General features: G+C 44.5%; 1 protein-coding gene across 2 annotated transcripts in view; it reads right to left on the bottom strand.

Annotated features, from left to right (window-relative positions):
* Positions 1 to 1,025: 1,025 nt before the first annotated feature.
* Positions 1,026 to 20,012, bottom strand: part of LOC121544757 (protein Daple) — a 97,754-nt gene continuing 78,767 nt past the window's right edge. For both annotated transcript variants that reach the window (XM_041854877.2, XM_041854878.2), the window contains 12 exons: positions 19,466 to 19,627; positions 18,870 to 19,147; positions 17,291 to 17,434; positions 16,473 to 16,659; positions 16,031 to 16,176; positions 15,808 to 15,897; positions 14,775 to 15,040; positions 12,460 to 12,663; positions 7,761 to 7,826; positions 7,547 to 7,615; positions 7,088 to 7,329; positions 1,026 to 3,042 (listed from right to left, as the gene is read on the bottom strand). In XM_041854877.2, the coding sequence (XP_041710811.2) occupies positions 2,059 to 3,042; positions 7,088 to 7,329; positions 7,547 to 7,615; positions 7,761 to 7,826; positions 12,460 to 12,663; positions 14,775 to 15,040; positions 15,808 to 15,897; positions 16,031 to 16,176; positions 16,473 to 16,659; positions 17,291 to 17,434; positions 18,870 to 19,147; positions 19,466 to 19,627 (2,838 nt within the window). In that variant the 3' untranslated portion in view covers positions 1,026 to 2,058. The remainder of the gene's footprint in view (positions 3,043 to 7,087; positions 7,330 to 7,546; positions 7,616 to 7,760; positions 7,827 to 12,459; positions 12,664 to 14,774; positions 15,041 to 15,807; positions 15,898 to 16,030; positions 16,177 to 16,472; positions 16,660 to 17,290; positions 17,435 to 18,869; positions 19,148 to 19,465; positions 19,628 to 20,012) is intronic.

Here is a 20,012-nt window from a genome sequence, read left to right as displayed (position 1 = left end):
CAAAACCTTAGACACCCGTACACATGGTGATGGAACACGTATTGTGCATAGAAAAGAGAGGAGGATACGTAGTCAGTTGCACAACGATGCATTCAACCAAAATGTGTCTTCCGCATTTAACCCAACCCCTCTGAATCAGCGAGGTGCAGAGGGCTGCCTTAATCAACATCCACGTCATCAGCGCCCGGGGAGCAGTTGTTGTTGGTGGTTAACTGCCTTGCTCAAGGGCAGAACAGCAGATTTTTCCACCTTGCCAGCTCGGGGTTCGGTTACTGGCTCAATGCTCTTAACCGCTAGGCTACCTGCCTAGGCCTGTGTGTGATCCACAGCAAACAGCTGATATTCCTCTTGGGAATGCTAAGCATGCCAACCTTTGATCAATCTGTTTGGAATCTGAATAGAACAAGTTGAAGGAAGATTTGAGTGCCAAATATTTTCATGCTCTATATACTATATAATACACTGTAATAGGCTGACTAGTCATTTACCTAATAGAGGAGTCTAATGAGGTTTTTATCCACTGGCTTTTTACTAATACAGAAAACGCATCAATACATTAAGAGAATTAGATGTTGTGCACAATTCAAAACGACACCACCCTTACAGTGAACCACACAGTCAACTTCACAACAAACTCATTTAGGTTAGAAGATAAAAACACACAAACAAGCAGACATAGTTTTGTCATTTGAGAGGAACATAATAAATTAATGGAGTCTTACTGCCATTTTAGAGCTGGGTAGCGCTGTAAAGCAAAATATACAAAACGTAATAATTCAAAACTAAAAAGACAAACTTTAATAGCCCCTTGTCGATAATGTCACTGATTAGTTTTCTGTAGTAAAATGTATCCAGTGTTCAGACACATATCTACTTATTTATCCTTGTCTTATAGTGCTCTTCGGAATGTATTTGGAAAATAAGATGTATTATATGCACATACAAGACATCAGACAGACAGTGTTCTATTGTATAGGGATCAGTTTTCTGGGAGCATTCATGGTGTTTAGTCATGGAGAACATTATATATTTAACTTTTTTATTCTTCAACCTGACCAGTGTCTCTGAAACTCTCATATTCATCTTTCTTCATTTCTCTCTCCTCTGTCCATCATCACCACCATTATGTAAATCATCTCAAAATCTCAGTCTTTCTTCATCTTCAACTCACTACATCTCCATAACTTCTCTCAATCCTTTCCTCCAGAAATTGTCCCCTCTTGCTACAAAAAGCCCTGCTTTGTCTCTCTTCGTGAGTTGGTCAGTCTGGTTTACCCTCCCTCTACGGTATATCTGCCTGTTTCGTCCTGCCTCGCATACACAAAAACAGATATGGGATGAATTACATGCTCCCCACAAGCCAGTTTCACTTTGAGATGAGATATACTCTCTCAAAAGCCCATAGTTTGGTCACCCACAGACGCAACAGAAAACAGCATGTTCAAAGTGGGAGAGGACCCATTTCCAGTAATGTGTCACTGAGGCTGTGTTGAGATGAACAAACACTGTCCTCAAGCTCCTAAAGATGGAGGACAGATGTTACCATGCAATTACTCTGGGAGTGGTCTTTCTCTCCATCCCCAAAATGGTAGTTTTTCAGATTCAGAATAGAACTCATTGGACAGGGCCAAACCCACTGTGCTGTGCATAAAGTGCACAGAGAGCAACCAGTGTTGTCCAATAGAAAAAAGTAAAGAAAAATACATTAATTGCTCTCTAGTGCTTTTGTCTTCCTCAAAGCATTCCTGTACCTGTTAATGTAACTGCGGCGCTGGCGGTCCCGAGTCCCATGCCCACGTCTTGGTCATGCAAATCAAATCAACCATATGTTTGCCAGCTGGGTACAGGCCCCTGTGGTATGGTGGTCTCTTTGGGGCAGCATTTCCTTTATGAAGCTTTAAAGCAGTTAGGAAGTTTCAAACGATCAGAAACAGAAAGGATGTGGTCCAGTACAGTGAGGACCAGCCTAGCGGTGCCAGACCAGACCAGGCATCCTGTGGTTTAGCAGGAAGAACAGTGTTTGTACAGTACTGAGGCTTGCCTCTACACTAACGGCTCCTAGACACAGCCGTACTCATACCACACAGTCTGAGGGTCGTTGTTGGGGTCTGGGGAGGCGGAGGTGCTCTTGGGGTGCTCCTCCGTGCTGCAGCTCAGCCCCCCTCCTCCTCCTCCCCCCACCTCCGGTTTCTTCAGCCTTGCCTCCCTGCGCTGCACCTCCTCATCCTGTGCCTCCTCCAGCTTCAGAGCCAGCACCGCCCTCACCGGTGTCACCATGGCAACCTCCCCACCGTGGTTCTTCTGGGGGGTGGGCTGTCCTTGTGGCTGCAGTCCGGAGCTGGAGCTGTTGTTCCTGGGGGTGGAGCCTGGTGTTGTTCTCCCTCCGTAGCACTTGGGCTGCAGGGACAGGGAGGAGGAGTGGTGCTGGGGAGGGGCCAGGCTGAGTGGTTCCTCTTTGGGTGGAGCCAGAGACAGCCTGCGGGGGTCTATGTCCGAGGGTCCTGCTAACCTGGCAGACTGGGGGCGCTCCCTGGCCATGGCTCCAGTCCCAGGCCTCCTGACCACCCAATCCCCACCACCTCCACTGGGCGAGCCTCCTGCCTCCATGTCTGGCCGGTAGCTGTCTGGACCATTGGAGCGCAGCAGGTCAGCGGAGGCCAGGCTGAAGGTCCGAGACAGACTGCTGCTGCCCAGACCCCCTCCACAGGGTGCAAGGAGTCCCAGGGGTGAAGGCCGCCCCCCTGTCCCTAACCCGTTGCTGTCCCGGTTGGGTAGGGTCTGTGAGTGGGACTGGGGCGTGGAGGTGGATCCCTCTTGGAGCCGGACACTGGGCTTGACACTCTGGCCTGGTTTGGAGGTCCTGCCTAGCCCCTCACCAGCCCGGTGGAGGTCTGTGTCTCTCTTCACAGTGGGCGTGACATAGCTGGTGGGGGTCTTGGCTCCGTCTCTCAGAGGAGAGGGCCGGCAAAGGGTGGATCTCTCTCTCTCTCCTAATGGGTTGAAGTAGTCCGCCACCAGATCCTCCCGACTGCCCGTCTGTACCTGAGGGGAGGGAGGAGAAAAAACTGACACAGTACGTAGACAGATTCATCAAGGAAATAAACCCTTATCACCCAGGGAGGTAGTCCATCCAGAGCTATAACTCTCCATGCTGAAATTCCTGGATTACTGAACAGACAACATCGGACTGATCCAATCAGTGTTTGTTTAGATGGTGTCTGTTGTTAAACAGCATTAAAGATTCCCCTTCTCACTGCTAGCAGGGCTAACAGTCAATGAGCTGATAAGAAAACTAAATTTAAGAAATCCTTTTATAAACAAAGGGAAGTATTGATTTGGTCTTATCTACCCTGCACCATTAAGAATACCGGGACTGTGAGGTAACACCATTGCTCAGGTATCAATCAATACAGCACTTTAGGATGTTGGTAAATTGGAGTCTTTAGGCATCAACAGCTCTCAATCAAATTTAGTTGTAAAAGGTTTAGAGGCAAAAACGTTGTGTCTTAATTAGTTTTACAGTATTTTAATTGGTTAGTCAGGATCAGAGGGGCACAAAACAATCAGATTGGTCTCTGCATTCAGAGAGATAGAAAGAGAGCAAGGCGTTGAAATCTCTCTCTCTCAAGGGGATTTACTGGCATGGGAAACACATGTTTACATTGCCAAAGCAAGTGAAATAGATAAACAAAAGTGAAATAAACAATCAAAAATGAACAGTAAACATTACTCACAAAAGTTCCAAAAGAATAAAGACATTTCAAATGTGAAATAATTTTTTATATATATATATATATATATATATATATATATATATATATATATATATATATATATATATATATATAGTGTTGTAACGATAGTTAAAGTACAAAAGGGAAAATAAATAAATATGGGTTGTATTTACAATGGTGTTTGTTCTTCACTGATTGTCCTTTTTTTTGTGGCAACAGGTCAAATCTTGATGCTGTGATTGCACACTGTGGTATTTGTGTAATCTGGGGGAAATATGAGTCTCTAATATGGTCATAGATTTGGCAGGAGTTTAGGTAGTGCGGCTCAATTTCCACCTCATTTTGTGGGCAGTGTGCACATACAGTGCCTTCGGAAAGTATTCAGACCCCTTGACTTTTTCCACATATTGTTATGTTACAGCTTTATTCTAAAATTGATTAAAAATAAATACATCCTCAGCAATCTACACACAATACCCCATAATGACAAAGCGAAAACAGGTTAGAATTTTTAAAAAATGTATTATAAGTAAAAAACAGAAATACCTTATTTAAGTATTCAGACCCTTTGCTATGAGACTCGAAGTTGAGCTCAGGTGCATCCTGTTTCCATTGATCATCCTTGAGATGTTTCTACAACTTGATTGGAGTCCACCTGTGGTAAATTCAATTGATTGGACATGATTTGGAAAGGCGCACACACCCGTCTAGATAAGGTCCCACAGTTGACAGTGCATGTCAGAGCAAAAACCAAGCAATGAGGTGGAAGGAATTGTCCGTAGAGCTCCGAGACAGGATTTTGTTGAGGCACAGATCTGGGGAAGAGTACGAAAACATTTCTGCAGCATTGACGGTCCCCAAGAAAACAGTGGCCTCCATCATTCTTAAATGGAAGAAGTTTGAAACCACCAAGACTCTTCCGAGAGCTGGCCGCCCGGCCAAACTGAGCAATCGGGGGAGAAGGGCCTTGGTCAGGGAGGTGACCAAGGACCAGATGGTCACTCTGACAGAGCTCCAGATTTCCTCTGTGGAGATGGGAGAACCTTCCAGAAGGACAACCATCTCTGCAGCACTCCACCAATCAGTCCTTTATGGTAGTGGCCAGATGGAAGCCACTCTTCAATAAAAGGCACATGACAGCCCGCTTAGAGTTTGCCAAAAGGCAACTGAAGACTCTCAGACCATGAAAAACAAGATTCTCTGTTCTGATGAAACCAAGATTGAACTCTTTGGCCTGAATGCCAAGCGTCACGTCTGGAGCAAATCTGGCACATCCCTACGGTGAGGCATTGTGGTGGCAGCGTCATACTGTGGGGATGTTTTTCAGCAGCGGGGACTGGGAGACTAGTCAGGATCGAGGGAAAGATGAACGGAACAAAGTACAGAGATCCTTGATGAAAACCTGCTCCAGGACCTCAGACTGGGGAAAAGATTCACCTTCCAACAGGACAACGACCCTAAGCACGCAGCCAAGACAACACAGGAGTGGCTTCGGGACAAGTCTCTGAATGTCCTTGAGTGGCCCAGCCAGAGCCCGGACTTGAACCCAATCTAACATCTCTGGAGAGACATGAAAATAGCTGTGCAGAGACGCTCCCCATCCAACCTGACGGAGCTTGAGAAGATCTGCAGAGAAGAATGGGAGAAACTCCCCAAATACAGGTGTGCCAAGCTTGTAGCATCATACCCAAGAAGAATCAAGGCTGTAATCACTGCCAAAGGTGCTTTAACAAAGTACTGAGTAAAGGGTCTGAGTACTTATGTAAATGTGATACTTCAGTTTTTTATGTCTAAACCTGTTTTTGCTTTGTTGTTATGGGGTATTGTGTGTAGATTGATGAGGGGAAAAAAACAATTTAATCAATTCTAGAATAAGGCTGTAACGTAACAAAATGAGGAAAAGGTCAAGGGGTCTGAATACTTTCAGAAGGCACTGTAGCCGGTCTTCTCTTGAGAGCCAGGTCTGCCTACGGCGGCCTTTCTCAATAGCAAGGCTATGCTCACAGTCTGTACATAGTCAAAGCTTTCCTTACATCTTGGGTCAGTCACAGTGGTCAGGTATTCTGCCACTGTGTACTCTCTGTTGAGGGCAAAATAGCATTCTAGTTTGCTCTGTAATTTTGTTAATTCTTTCCAATGTGTCAAGTAATTATCTTTTTGTTTTCTCATGATTTGGATTTCTGTAGGTGATGGCTTTGTTATGGAAGGTTTGGGAATCGCTTCCTTTTAGAATTTAATGGCTCTTTTCTGGATTTTGATAATTACCAGTTATTGGCCTAACTCTGCTCTGCATGCATTATTTGGTGTTTTACATTGTACACAGAGGATATTTTTGCAGAATTCTGCATGCAGTCTCAATTTGGTGTTTGTCCCATTTTGTGAATTCTTGGTTGGTGAGCGGACCCCAGACCTCACAACCATAAAGGGCAATGGGTTCTATAACTGATTTTTAGCCAGATCCTAATTGGTATGTCAAATTTTATGTTCCTTTTGATGGCATAGAAGTATTGTTTTAGTGATTCACCATAGTGAAAGCGTAGGCTCAGGTTTTCTGAGTCTAAGTTTTTGGTTGGATAGGTTTCGCAATTTCTTTCTTAGGTTTTTGCATTCTTCACAAACCATTTGTCATTGTTGTTAATTTTCTTAGGTTGTCTGCTTGAAATTGTTTGATTTGATAGGGAAGCTGAGCGGTCAAATATACCGTTTAGGTTTTCTACTGCCAAGTTTACACCTTCACTATTACAGTAAAACATTTTGTCCAGAAAGTTGTCTAAAAGGGATTTTGATTAATTTAGTAGAGTGAGTTAGGTCTGCTCTATACCAAATTAGCATACCCCCTGAGTCCCTTCCCTGTTTCACACCTGCTCTCTGTAAACTAGAGGCCAACCAGTGGGTCCATCTCCTCTATACCATGTTTCTTGTGTATTTGCAGACGTAAAACAAACTTAGTTCAGACCATTCATATTTTAGAGGCTCTTTTTGGGAGATAGTCTAGGTTGGCTGAATTATTTAACTAAATGATCACACATAATATAAACATGAGAATTGGCCATAAGAAGCCACAACGCCTTCATCCATTTCCGTATGACACTGTATGCTTATAGTGGCTGGTGAAATGTAACCACCCAGAATATATGCGTCATATAAAACTACTGGCTATATCCACAACGCCATTCATACCAAACCCTCCATACATCACTTCATGGCATAGTATGTGCCAGTTCTTACAGTGGTTGATGAATATGTTTAGCCATACTAAGCTAGTACCCCCACATTCCAAACCCTTCATCCATCTCCCCATGCCACGTCATCTCTCTATGCTTACAGTGGGTGGCGCGTGTGTCAATGCTTACAGTGGGTGGTGAGAGGGTGTTGCTCTCCTCCAGGAACTCTTCCAAGGTGACCATCTCGCTGCCAGGGGAGGAGGTCCGGTGGTGGGCAGGCCGGGGTGCACTCCTCTGGACCGGGGTGTGGGTGTCGTAAGGGACCGTGGAGCTCCGGGGGAGGGACAGGGAGTGGGACACGTCGTGACTAAGGCCCACTACGTCATCACTGGACAGACTAGCAGAACGGTCCTGCAGGCGCTCCAGGGAATCTGGATGGACAGAGGTAGAGATAGACAACTGCTGAAAATGACTTAATTAAGTCCGTATTTGGGGATAGTACCAGAAAGCAGGGTAAAATAGTGGTTGGAGATATGCTTAGGGTAACATACAGTCTGGTATAGAAAGCAAAGATTGTTAAAAATAAAAGAACATCTATTGAATATGTGGTTTGCAGGGTTTGCAGATAGGAATAGATGTTGGTTGTACCTTTGCAGTTGACAGGGGAGTTGCTGCTGGAGGTGTTGCGACTGAGCTCAGCAGAGCCTGGTCGATAACCTGCAGAGAAAGAGATGGAGGGGACTTCATTTTCACTATGGCTCAGGGATGGAAAGAACGAATAAGAATAAAGAGAGTGAGCAAGAAAGAATGTGATAGGGATACAGAGCAGTCTGAACATTTATTCATCATCCAGGTGCTTTACCTGCGTTTCCATGGACAAACAGGGCGTCAGGGGAGTGAACCCGAGAGTCGTCCTCATAGATGAAACCTGCAGAGGACACAGAGAGGAAAGGGGGAAGTGAGAGTTACTCATTCACGTCATCACACATTTATAGAGCGTTAAACGTACGTGTTATGAGTCATTGGTCTTAACAGACGTGTCCCCACATCATTGCACCAACGTCTCTTATTAACTGTTCCTGTCCCAAATTACAACTGAAACTGTGCACACTAAAAGGTCAGGAGTGTAAAGGGCGATTAAGGGGACATTTCTAAGCTGTAGGAAAAAAACTAAAACATGTTTACACAAAGTAGGAAGTGAGACGCCTGTTTTTCAAGTATAGTTCATAAATTAAAAGATGTTCATTTGACATAAGCATAACCATAAGCTTATGTCTCTCCACACGCTTCAACCCTATATGACAGCCTGTAGATAAACTATGAATACAGTGGCTTGCCAAAGTATTCAACCTCTTTGCATTTTTCCTATTTTGTTGCCTTACAACCTGGAATTAAAATAGATTTTTTGGGGGGTTTGTATCATTTGATTTACACAACATGCCTACCACTTTGAAGATGCAAAATAAATTTATTTTGTGAAACAAACAAGAAATAAGACAAAAAACTGAAAACTTGAGCGTGCATAACTATTCACCCCCCACCCCCCACATCCCCACATCTAGCCACTTGGATTTTTGCCCATTCTTCAAGGCAAAACTGCTCCAGCTTCTTCAAGTTGGATGGGTTCCACTGGTGTACAGCAATATTTAAGTCATACCACAGATTCTCAATTGGATTGAGGTCGGGGCTTTGACTAGGCCATTCCAAGACATTTAAATGTTTCCCCTTAAACCACTCGAGTGTTGCTTTAGCAGTATGCTTAGGGTCATTGTCCTGCTGGAAGGTGAACCTCTGCCCCAGTCTCAAATCTCTGGAAGACTGAAACAGGTTTCCCAAAATAATTTCCCTGTATTTAGCGCCATTCATCATTCCTTCAATTCTGACCAGTTTCCCCAGTCCCTGCCGATGAAAAGCATCCCCACAGCATGATGCTGCCACCACCATGCTTCACTGTGCGGTGTCCTCGGGGTGATGAGAGATGTTGGGATAGCGCCAGAAATAGCGTTTTCCTTGATGGCCAAAAAGCTCAATTTTAGTCTCATCTGACCAGAGTACCTTCTTCCATATGTTTGGGGAGTCTCCCACATGCCTTTTGGCGAACACCAAAACTCTTTGCTTATTTTTTTCTTTAAGCAATGGCTTTTTTCTTGCTACTCTTCCGTAAAGCCCAGCTCTGTGGAGTGTATGGCTTAAAGTGGTCCTATGGACAGATACTCCAATCTCCGCTGTGGAGCTTTGCAGCTCCTTCAGGGTTATCTTTGGTCTCTTTGTTGCCTCTCTGTTTAATGCCCTCCATGCCTGGTCCGTGAGTTTTGGTGGGCGGCCCTCTCTTGGCAGGTTTGTTGTGGTGCCATATTCTTCCCATTTTTTAATAATGGATTTAAATGGTGCTCCGTGGGAGTTTCGGATATTTTTTTATAACCCAACCCTGATCTGTACTTCTCCACAACTTTGTCCCTGACCTGTTTGGAGAGCTCCTTGGTCTTCATGGTGCCGCTTGCTTGGTGGTGCCCCTTGCTTAGTGGTGTGGCAGACTCTGGGGCCTTTCAGAACAGGTGTAAATATACTGAGATCATGTGACATTTAAATAAAGTCCACCTGTGTTTAATCTAACTAATTATGTGACTTCTGAAGGTAATTGGTAGCACCAGATTTTATTTAGGGGCTTCATAGCAAAGGGGGTGAATACATACAGTTGAAGTGGGAAGTTTACATACACTTAGGTTGGAGTCAATAAAACTCGTTTTTCAGCCACTACACACATTTCTTGTTAACAAACTATAGTTTTGGCAAGTCGGTTAGGACATCTACTTTGTGCATGACACAAGTAATTTTTCCAACAATTGTTTACAGACAGATTATTTCACTTATAATTCACTGTATCACAATTCCAGTGGGTCAGAAGTTTACATACACTAAGTTGACTGTGCCTTTAAACAGCTTGGAAAATTCCAGGAAATGATGTCACGGCTTTAGAAGCTTCTGATAGGCTAATTGACATAATTTGAGTCAATTGGAGGTGTACCTGTGGATGTATTTCAAGGCCTACCTAACTCAGTGCCTCTTTGCTTGACATCATGGGAAAATCTAAAGAAATCAGCCAAGACCTCAGAAAATAAATGGTAGACCTCCACAAGTCTGGTTCATCCTTGGGAGCAATTTCCAAACACCTGAAGGTACCACGTTCATCTGTACAAACAATAGTACACAAGTATAAACACCATGGGACCACGCAGCCGTCATACCGCTCAGGAAGGATACACGTTCTGTCTCCTAGAGATGAACGTACTTTGGTGCAAAAGGTGCAAATCAATCCCAGAACAACAGCAAAGGACCTTGTGAAGATGGTGAAGGAACAGGTACAAAAGTATCTATATCCACAGTGAAACGAGTCCTATATCGACATAACCTGAAAGGCTGCTCAGCAAGGAAGAAGCCACTGCTCCAAACCGCCATAAAAAACATGGCATCATGAGCTAGGAACATTATGTGGATATTGAAGCAACATCTCAAGACATCAGTCAGGACGTTAAGGCTTGGTCGCAAATGGGTCTTCCAAATGGACAATAACCCCAAGCATACTTCCAAAGTTGTGCCAAAATGGCTTAAGGACAACAAAGTCAAGGTATTGGAGTGGCCATCACAAAGCCTTGACCTCAATCCTATAGAACATTTGAGGGCAGAACTGAAAAAGCGTGTGCGAGCAAGGAGGCCTACAAACCTGACTCAGTTACACCAGCTCTGTCAGGAGGAATGGGCCAAAATTCACCCAACTTATTGTGGGAAGCATGTGGAAGGCTACCCGAAACGTTTGACCCAAGTTAAACAATTTAAAGGCAATGCTACCAAATACTAATTGAGTGTATGTAAACTTCTGACCCACTGGGAATGTGATGAAATAAATAAAAGCTGAAATAAATCATTCTCTACTATTATTCTGACATTTCACATTCTTAAAATAAAGTGGTGATCCTAACTGACCTAAGACAGGGAATTTTTACTAGGATTAAATGTCAGGAATTGTGAAAAACTGAAGAATAGGACTGAAGCAATGTCTGAGACCCCACAACTTGATAAATACCACACTGTGTGTGTGTGCGTGTGATCCCTCAGAGAGATACACCAACCACTAGGCCTACCAACTCCCCATTCAGTGTGAATGGAACAGCAGGCTGAAAGAGGCAGTCCTGCCACCATGGTAACCCTGAAATTATGTTGCCAGCTTTTGATTTACCAGTCATTTTGCATGCTGAACAACCCCAGGCAATATCAGTAGCCTAGTGCGTAGGCTAGCGTCTAGTGCGTAGGCTAGCGCACTGTGCGTAGGCTAGCGCACTGACCAACGAGCGGTAGGCCTATTTCTGATCTGGCATCACCTTCAGCATTCAAAGGACTTTTAAACTGCTTTTTACTAGGATTAAATGTCAGAAATTGTGAAAAACTGAGTTTAAATGTATTTGGCTAAGGTGTATGTAAACTTCCGACTTCAACTGTATGCACGCACCAGTTTTCTGTTATTAATTTTTTATAATTTTTTGAAACAAGTTATTTTTTCATTTCACTTCACCAATTTGGGCTATTTTGTGTATGTCCATTACATGAAATCCAAATAAAAATCAATTGAAATTACAGGTTGTAATGCAACAAAATAGGAAAAACATCAAGGGGGATGAATACTTTTGCAAGGCACTGTAATCCACTTAGTGTCTACATACTGAATCCAAATGTTGCTCCTGTATAATATAATGTAGAAACTGGCTCTGCAAGATGATGTAGCCTAGAGCCACAAGGCTCCTTCCTGTAAGTGTTTGTGTATCTATTCCCCAGTTGATGGAACAAGGTTCTGAGATTCGACCAGAAGGTTTCATGGAAAGTAAACAAACTTTCCATTAGACCGTGACTGTGATTATTGACTGAGGACGGCAGAATTATTCCATAAGAAAGCACTGAACACTGATGGTCTGCCAGATTTTTCAGGACTGCGTAAACAATGCATTCTGGGGGATTAGAGATTTAAGTCACCTGTTTGGTGTTATTCTAGAACACTAGCTAGGTTTCCATCCAATTGGTGACAGATTGTCATGCGAATATTCAAAAAAGATGCGCATTTCCATCAAACGGACTTGTTGCAGATAAAATGCTGTGCGTGATTACGTAGTGCACATAACAATCACTTTTGCGATGAAGTTTCCATGTACCCAATAACATTTATTTAACCCTTATTTTTACCAGGTAAATTGACTAAGAACACATTCTCATTCACAGCAACGACCTGGGGAATAGTTACAGGGGAGAAGAGGGGGGATTAAAGCAGAAGTTCAATGTGTTTCAATCGCATTTTCACTCTCTCAATGGTTTTGTCACAAAATTGTTTGCTGTAAAATTGCGAACTTGCCCAATCTGCAACAAAACTGTGGCTGGAAACTTGGTTAATGACTTTAAGTAGAGACTGAAGCAAATTGGTTTCATGACATAGAAAGGACATACTGCAGGCCAATACTAAGTCATGGTCACATTGAAGATGGCAGGCAGATAATGCATGGGCATTGGGCCTACTGTACCTTTGGGCCTGCGTCCAGGCCTGGAGCTGGGTATCAGGCCTGAGGTGGAGGTGTGGTTGGCGGGGGTGGAGTGAGCAGCAGCCCCCCCTAGCTCCACACCTCTCCGTCTGGCATACAGCTCCTCAGCGCCGTTCACACTATCACTTCTGCCCCCTGGAGTACGGAACAGCTCCCTGCCTCTGGCCACTCCACTGTCGTTTAGTGCTAGAGAAACAATGACAGAGAAGTTAGTACCTAATGGTAACACATCCGTCCATACAAACAAACACCAATCTGGACACAGCAGAGGCAGGTGAGCTGGAGGCTGCTGGACAGTGGACACAGCTAGGGCAGGTAGACAACAACTTTGTTAGAGCAGAGAAGGGTAACCGTCAGCAAAAGCTTTCTAAGGAAACAAGTTGACTTCTGGCCTTTGGCATGTTTGCTACGGTACACCAATATACAGTAGTCTCATAATTACCACTTCTTCAGTCAGACCTTTCCAAATGGCAAGGTACGTACACCAATGGTTTCCAGATGCATTTTGGACCTACCAATGTTGCTATCCGATTATAGTCTTTCGATCAATTTTAGTTATTCAGGCTAAACCTTGGCCTGCTAAGACAGAATAGAACACTGAATGTTCTACTTCAACATTCTACAGGAAGTGAGCCTTTAGGGAGGGTCTGGTCCTGTACCCTAGGCTGATTCCCTTCCCTGCTCCCTCTCTCCCTCAGTCAAGCATGGGATTGGTCATTGATGCAAACAGCACCGTGTTAGTAGCTCCAATAGAACAGTTATTCTCTATTTTAGCACAGCCATTGTCATTAACGTAGGCTGAGCGAGGGGATAACAAGAATGGTGTGGAGGGAAAAGAGATGGATAGTGATTGTAAAAAAGCATGGCAGAGAGTGACAGACAGCACACAAGAGTACAGGATATGGACTAAAGGAAGATAGTGGTGTGTGTTTGGGTGTGAGACAAGGAGAGTCAGGGAGAGTATAGTGCTAGCTGGAGGCAGTCATTATCAGCAATGCAACACAGGCTAACACTTAACATGGAACAACACAGCACAGAGAGCAGGTGCACACAGGCATCCTAAACACTCAATCACTCCCTAAGTGGCATTTCTATCACCCTGGGGGGGGAAAAAGCACAAATCCTTTGAACAGCAGTAAATATTGCAGATTGCCTCTTCAAGTAGTTCTCCTCTCAACATCCCTCCATCCATGTGGAACATGGGATTGATACCGTCTGCCAGACTAAGAGACACAGCAGACAGAGTAACTGCCTTTATTGGGCTGGTAGGCATCGCTCTTCACAGTTGCCCACTTTACATTATTAAACATATCAGGTGACACACAGATATATCTCATTCTCACAGAAGGAGGCAAAGCTGCTGGCTGGCTGGTTGCAGTAAGGGAGGGCTCCAATCCAAAACAAGGCTACTTACTGCAGGGTCTACCCAGAGTCTAGAGTGGAGTACCTGGTGAGAGGCTGTAGGCCTCAAACTAGCCTGTTCAGTTCAGAGTTCAGTCCCTGTGTGTGTGTGTGTGTGTGTGTGTGTGTGTGTGTTGTGATGGGAGGAAAGCTTGATAAGTGTGTGTATTAAGACGTCTGTTTTCTGTAAGGAAATAATGACAGAGGGCCAAAAAGTAAAGATGTTACAGATAAAAGAAGGGGGTAAATAAAGAGGACTGCGTGAAGATGATGAAGATGGTGGTGTTAGAACTGTCCAATGATGGGCTGGAGGGGCTCGGTGCTGCAGGTGGGGATGTCAGAGGAGGACCAGAAGCGAAGGCGTCTAGAGAGAGAACGTTGTGAGGGAGGCGTCTTGGGAACCTTCTCCTGGCTCCTAGTCCTCAGATAGCCAAACCGCTTGGCTGCTGTGACAGGGGGTATTGCTGGCAGGACTGTTGGTACTGGTGGCAGGGCTGGGGCTAGGAATGGGGGTACTGAACGGGAGGGGGTTATGTTATACATACATGACAAAGAGAAGAGGGAGAAAGAGATTGAGTGAGTGATTGAGTGAAAGAAAGAAAGAGTAGTTAACTGCATGCATTATATAAATCAACAGGGTCCGAAATAGCCCAACAAAGACGACGAGATAAAGTATTAAAATGTTTAGTCATGCAATAGATCCCCATTGAACTAGTAGAGAATGAAGAACAGATGTAAAAAACAAAGGCAAGATGAGCTTTAGGGGGAAGACATTTTAGATTTTGTGTAGCTAGCCTACAGCTCCCTCTTGTGGAAAAAAGAGGACTTGTAGAACTGTATGGCCAGGACAACTTCCATTACCCTGGATGAGTAGACATCCCCTGTGTCTGTCTTACCTCTGCTGGAGTGGGTGGGGGTGAGGGCAGGGAAGTGTCCCTGTCCATGGTGGTTCTCCTCCAGAGAGTGGTTCCATACAGAGTCCAGGCTGAGGTGGGACTGGCGGGGGGGCAGTGGAGGGGGAGGCATGTCAGGGAAGTCCAGGGTGGGAAGTTCGGGCAGGGGAATGTCTGGGGTGCTCCGCACCCTCTCCCTGGAGCTGTCCTGTCTGTTCTTTGGCTTGATGAGTTTGGCCAGAGCCTTGGCCCTGGCCCAATTGTTCCTCCTGACAGACAGACACAGACAGGAAATCACAGTTACACTCTGGGGGCCCTAGCACCAGTAATTTCACCCCTATGTCTAAATGTAATACTTGTTTTAAATAAATAATTTTGACAGTTAGGCTTTTTCATTTCCACATGTAGCAAGAGAAGTGTTTATGTTGTCCAATCTATATGGTAGTAGGTGACTCAGACTGACAATAGTTGTCATGCATCTAATTAGCCTATTTCTCAGCCTCCTCATCTAATTGGCTTTCAAGTTCAAAAAAGTTTGGTGAATCAGGTTGGACTCGGATGGAGAGTGAGTGAGTTGTTCAAGATGGATAAACAAAAAGGCCAGACCAAGTCGTGCACAAAAACCGCAGCAAAAAAGCTTTATCTGATCAAGCTTGTTTCAAAACCCCCCCTTCTGTGAATACTGGTAAGCCTACGAGTGATGAGACTGATAGAGGCTAGACTGCATTGTCTGCATAATGAAACAATCCCTAGTAAGCTATTGTTTTGACGGTGGACTAATTGTATTATTTGGCATTAATAGACAGGTTTTATGCAGCGCAAACTTTCTATCCAAGCTGCGAGAGAGTGCGAGGACAGCTAAGGTAGGCTATAGGCATACAGGACAATTGTATATAAAAAATATTTTAAAAAATCACTTACTGATTAGTATGCTGTTGTGGGGTGGGGCTAGGGCTTGCTAATGCATCCATTTGTCATCCTATCCATAGTTCATTGACTTAGCTACATTAGAAAGTCAAAATGTAACAGTACTAACTTTTTAGGGGCTGGATCATAATACTTGTACTGATCCATGATCTTCTCCTCCAGTTTCTCCTTCTGCCTCCGGAGCGAGTTCAACTTGTCACTGGAAACACAGGAGTAGTTCGATTTATTTATGACATTCAATTAATCAAAATTACTTTCCTCTATATACCCACATGTGCATGCACACACAAGCATGTGATCATGACCGCGCACACACCTACACACGCACTTACATGTACTGTTTCTGCTCTTCGTGGTAGACCTCCTTGCTCTCCATGGTTCTCTCCAGCAGGGTCTGGTTCTGTTGGCTCAACATCTGGATCTGACTCAGTAGGTGGTGGTTCTCCTCCTCCAGGTTCCCCTTCAGACGTGTCAGCAGCTGGAGACAGAACACATAGAGACACCCTGTTGCTAAGACTGCAGCATTTACGTGTCACTACAATTCAATTGCATTATATCTAACTTTAGAAATGCACTAAACATTTCATATGGTTTAAGTCAATTAGCAGTGGTTAGACTGACCCAGATTAAGTTGTATATTAAAGATTAGGACACATATTAAACCTAATCCTGGACAAAACAGCACTTTCAAGTCTCTAAAGCATAAAAGCACTTTCAAGTCCTGTGAATGTGCAGTAGCTCATTGCAGTCCTTGAGTGTCAGTGGTCTGTGTACCTCACAGTGGTTGTCCAGCTTGGTCATGGAGATGTCCAGACCCTGGTGCTGCTCCTTCATTGAGTCGTATCTGGCCTGCCAGCAGTTCACCTCCAGCTGAGCTCTGTTCAGACTAGTCTTCAGCTCCTTGGTCTGCCCCTGCAGCCTGTCATACTCTGCACGCAGTTGGGAGTGAGTCTGGGTCAACCTACAGGGGGTGTGTAGAGACATTATGAAGAGACATATGAGGACCTGGTGCTTTGCAAAATAAATCACTCTTCAAAAGCCTAATTTTAGGGTCAGCTCATCAGTTTTGTAGTTAATTTTGTTCGATTTTTGCTGAGAATTGAGTTCAGCCATATAGAATTTTTCTGCCCATTCACTGACGTTTTCCACTTGGCAACAACAGCTTTATCTGATTGTAGTGTTAAAAAAACATGGCAGTGTATGTAAATGGCAAAGATAAGGAGAAAGTCAGCCATTACAGTATTTAACCACCAGAGGGTACCAGTGTCAGGCTGTTCTCTACCAGTGTTACCGCTGCACTCATTTTTTCCAGAGGAAACACTGTTCTCTACATTTTTGACATTTGAGTCATTTAGCACACTCTTATTCAGGGCGACTTAGAGGAGCAATTAGAGTTACGTGCCTTGCTCAAGGGCAAATTGACAGACTTTTCACCTAGCCGGCTCGGGGATTCAAACCAGTGACCTTTCAGTTACTGGCCCAACGCTCTTAACCACTAAGCTCCCTACATTCTCTCCCATATGGTGCCGTTTGTAAAGCTGGAGTTAGTAGGTGTGGTTGTATAGAGGTGCTGCTGTGCTGACTGAGCTCACCTGTCCACCTCCCCCCTCAGACTCTGCTTCTCCCTCAGAATCAGGGCATTTTTGTGAATCTCTTCTCCCAGACTCTCCCGTTCCTTCTGGAGGGTGGACTCCACTGCCTCCATGGCATCTTTCTGCTTCAGCAGCACTATGTACCTGCACAGACAGAGACAAAGACACAGAGACTGGGTTAAAGACAGATCCTCCTCAGAAGTCACATAAACAGATATATGGCGCCTAGTTAACTGTCCCTAGGTTTTGTGTTGTGTTACATCTAAAATAGGCCATGGCGATCCCATCCCTTATAGAATCCTATTGATCACCAAAACACCTAACCTCTCTTTACACGCAAGAAAGAAACAACAATAGCGATGTTAGGTTGGACAAGAGTTGGTTGGAAAAGTCATGAGATATTGAGCGCCTGAGACGTGGTAGTGGTGTGTTCTAAGAGCTGACATGATAATAATATAATATAATATGCCATTTAGCAGACGCTTTTATCCAAAGCGACTTACAGTCATGTGTGCATACATTTTTACGTATGTGTGGTCCCGGGGATCGAACCCACTACCCTGTCATTACAAGCGCCGTGCTCTACCAATTGAGCTACAGAGGACCACAGACCTTGGCTATCCCATCAGGGTCATTTAATTCATTTTCACCAAATGAAAAAGGAAAACATTGACCGAAACAGGGAGGGACTACCTTCATCTGTCCACAACAAACTCTAATTTTAGTTCTGTTGAAAAACATTTTTTAAAGGTTTTGCTACGGTGTGCCCTAACAAAACCACAACCCAGGCCTTTGAGGCGTACATGGACCAGCTGATATTCCAGCTGATTAGGCCCTTGACGGTACAGCAGGCAGACTCTTCTAATCCCTGGGCCTCAACCCCATGCCCCTACTCCATTATCCATAAAGGAGAGAAGGATAGGAGGAGAGATTATTAGTCAGCCAGATCAGCACGTCACAGTGCCTCTCACATCACTCCATTTAAACTGACCTAACGGTATGGTTCACAATATAGTTCCACAGTATGAGTCATAATGTCCATAAAACCTAGCGGTCAAACAGGGAAATGGTTCCAATCGTTTTTCCACCATCCATTTTTTTTTACCATAGGGGATTTTAGAAACACTTCAAATAAGGGCTGTGTTTCGTGTAAGCTTACCCTGGCGTGACGTTTTGATAACCACGTAAATCTCTCTAGGAAAAGGTAACTTATCAATATATTTGCCTGTATGCTTATGTTACTAGCTCCTAACAATGCAGTCAAATGTCAAACAGCTAAAATATAAAGAAAAGGACAAAAAAGGCAATAAATCAAGAACGGCGGGACGAATCCAATTAACAACCCAAATAGCACTGTGGAAGTATCAACATTCAATCTATACACATGTACACTGGGGGAATTTACACAAGATAAACTAAGAATTATATGTATAGCAGTAGATATATTGGAGTGAGCTATGTCAAGAATCCAGTAAATACTGTAAATAAATATGTGAGTATATAAATAAATATGCGTGTGCCCAGTGGTTTGTGCAACCCCTGTGTGTGTGTTCCATGTGTGTGTATGTGTGTGACCCACTTGTTCTCCAGTGAACGGTGCTCCTGCTCCAGAGTTCTCTGGTTGCCCTTTAGGGCGGCGTGTTGGGCGATGAGCTGCTCGTACTCTGCCGCCTGTCTTTCGTGAACGCTCAGCAGGCGCTCGTGGTCCTGCAGCACGCCCTCCCTGCCCACCCGCGCCTCCTCCCGCTGCCGCTGCCACGCCTCCGACTCACTCTCCAGAGCCCCCACCTGGCCCTGCAGCACGGCATTCTGGGCCATGAGAGATGCACTCTGGGAGTTGAGGGTGGAGTTCTCCACCTAAAGGTGGGAGGATCACTTTATTAAACCTATTAAGATGCTGTCTGTGTCAGCTGGCATTCAAACATACCACAACATTTATAGAGGTATAATCCTTCTCAGATTATCACAACATCTCCATTCTCTACAACTCAAATTGGTTATCCTACAACATCTACATAGGCAATAACTGACACAGATACTCTAACTAAGAATGCAAACAAGGAGGCGAGACACAAAAACAACTGCCAGACCACCACACAGCCAAGCTCAGAGCAAGAAGTAGAGTAGCTGTGATAACATGTTGGAGTCTAGCCCCTGTAGTATGTATTTTAGTACCTGTAGTTTGGCTGTCTGTTTGTGCAGGGCCGTGTTGTGCTCCTGCAGTGCTACAGCCTGCCTCTGTAGGGCCACAGTCTGGGCATTCAGCTGGCTGTTCTGGTTGTCTAGCTGTCTCAGCAGATCCTTCAGTAGGTTCTTCTCTGTCTGCAAGGTTGCATTCTGGAGGGAAAGAGGGAAGTGGGTAAGATTATACATGGACAATACACTGAGTGTACAAAATATTAAGAACACCTTTCTAATATTGAGTTGCACCCTCCCTTTTGCTTTCAGAACAGCCTCAATTCATCAAGGCATGGACTCTACAAGGTGTCGAAAGCATTTCACAGGGACACTGGCACATGTTGACGCCAATGCTTCCCTCACTTGTGTCAAATTGGCTTAATGTCCTTTGGGTGGTGGACCATTCTTGATACACACGGGAAAATGTTGAGCGTGAAAAACCCAGCAGCGTTGCAGTTCTTGAACTGGTGCACCTGGTACATACGACCATACCCTGTTCAAAGGCACTTAAAATATTTTGTCTTGCCCGTTCACCCTCTGAATG

This window comes from Coregonus clupeaformis, chromosome 29 (genome assembly GCF_020615455.1).
Source record: "Coregonus clupeaformis isolate EN_2021a chromosome 29, ASM2061545v1, whole genome shotgun sequence".
Classification (NCBI taxonomy): domain Eukaryota; kingdom Metazoa; phylum Chordata; class Actinopteri; order Salmoniformes; family Salmonidae; genus Coregonus; species Coregonus clupeaformis.
This window is presented reverse-complemented; position numbering and strand designations above follow the sequence as displayed.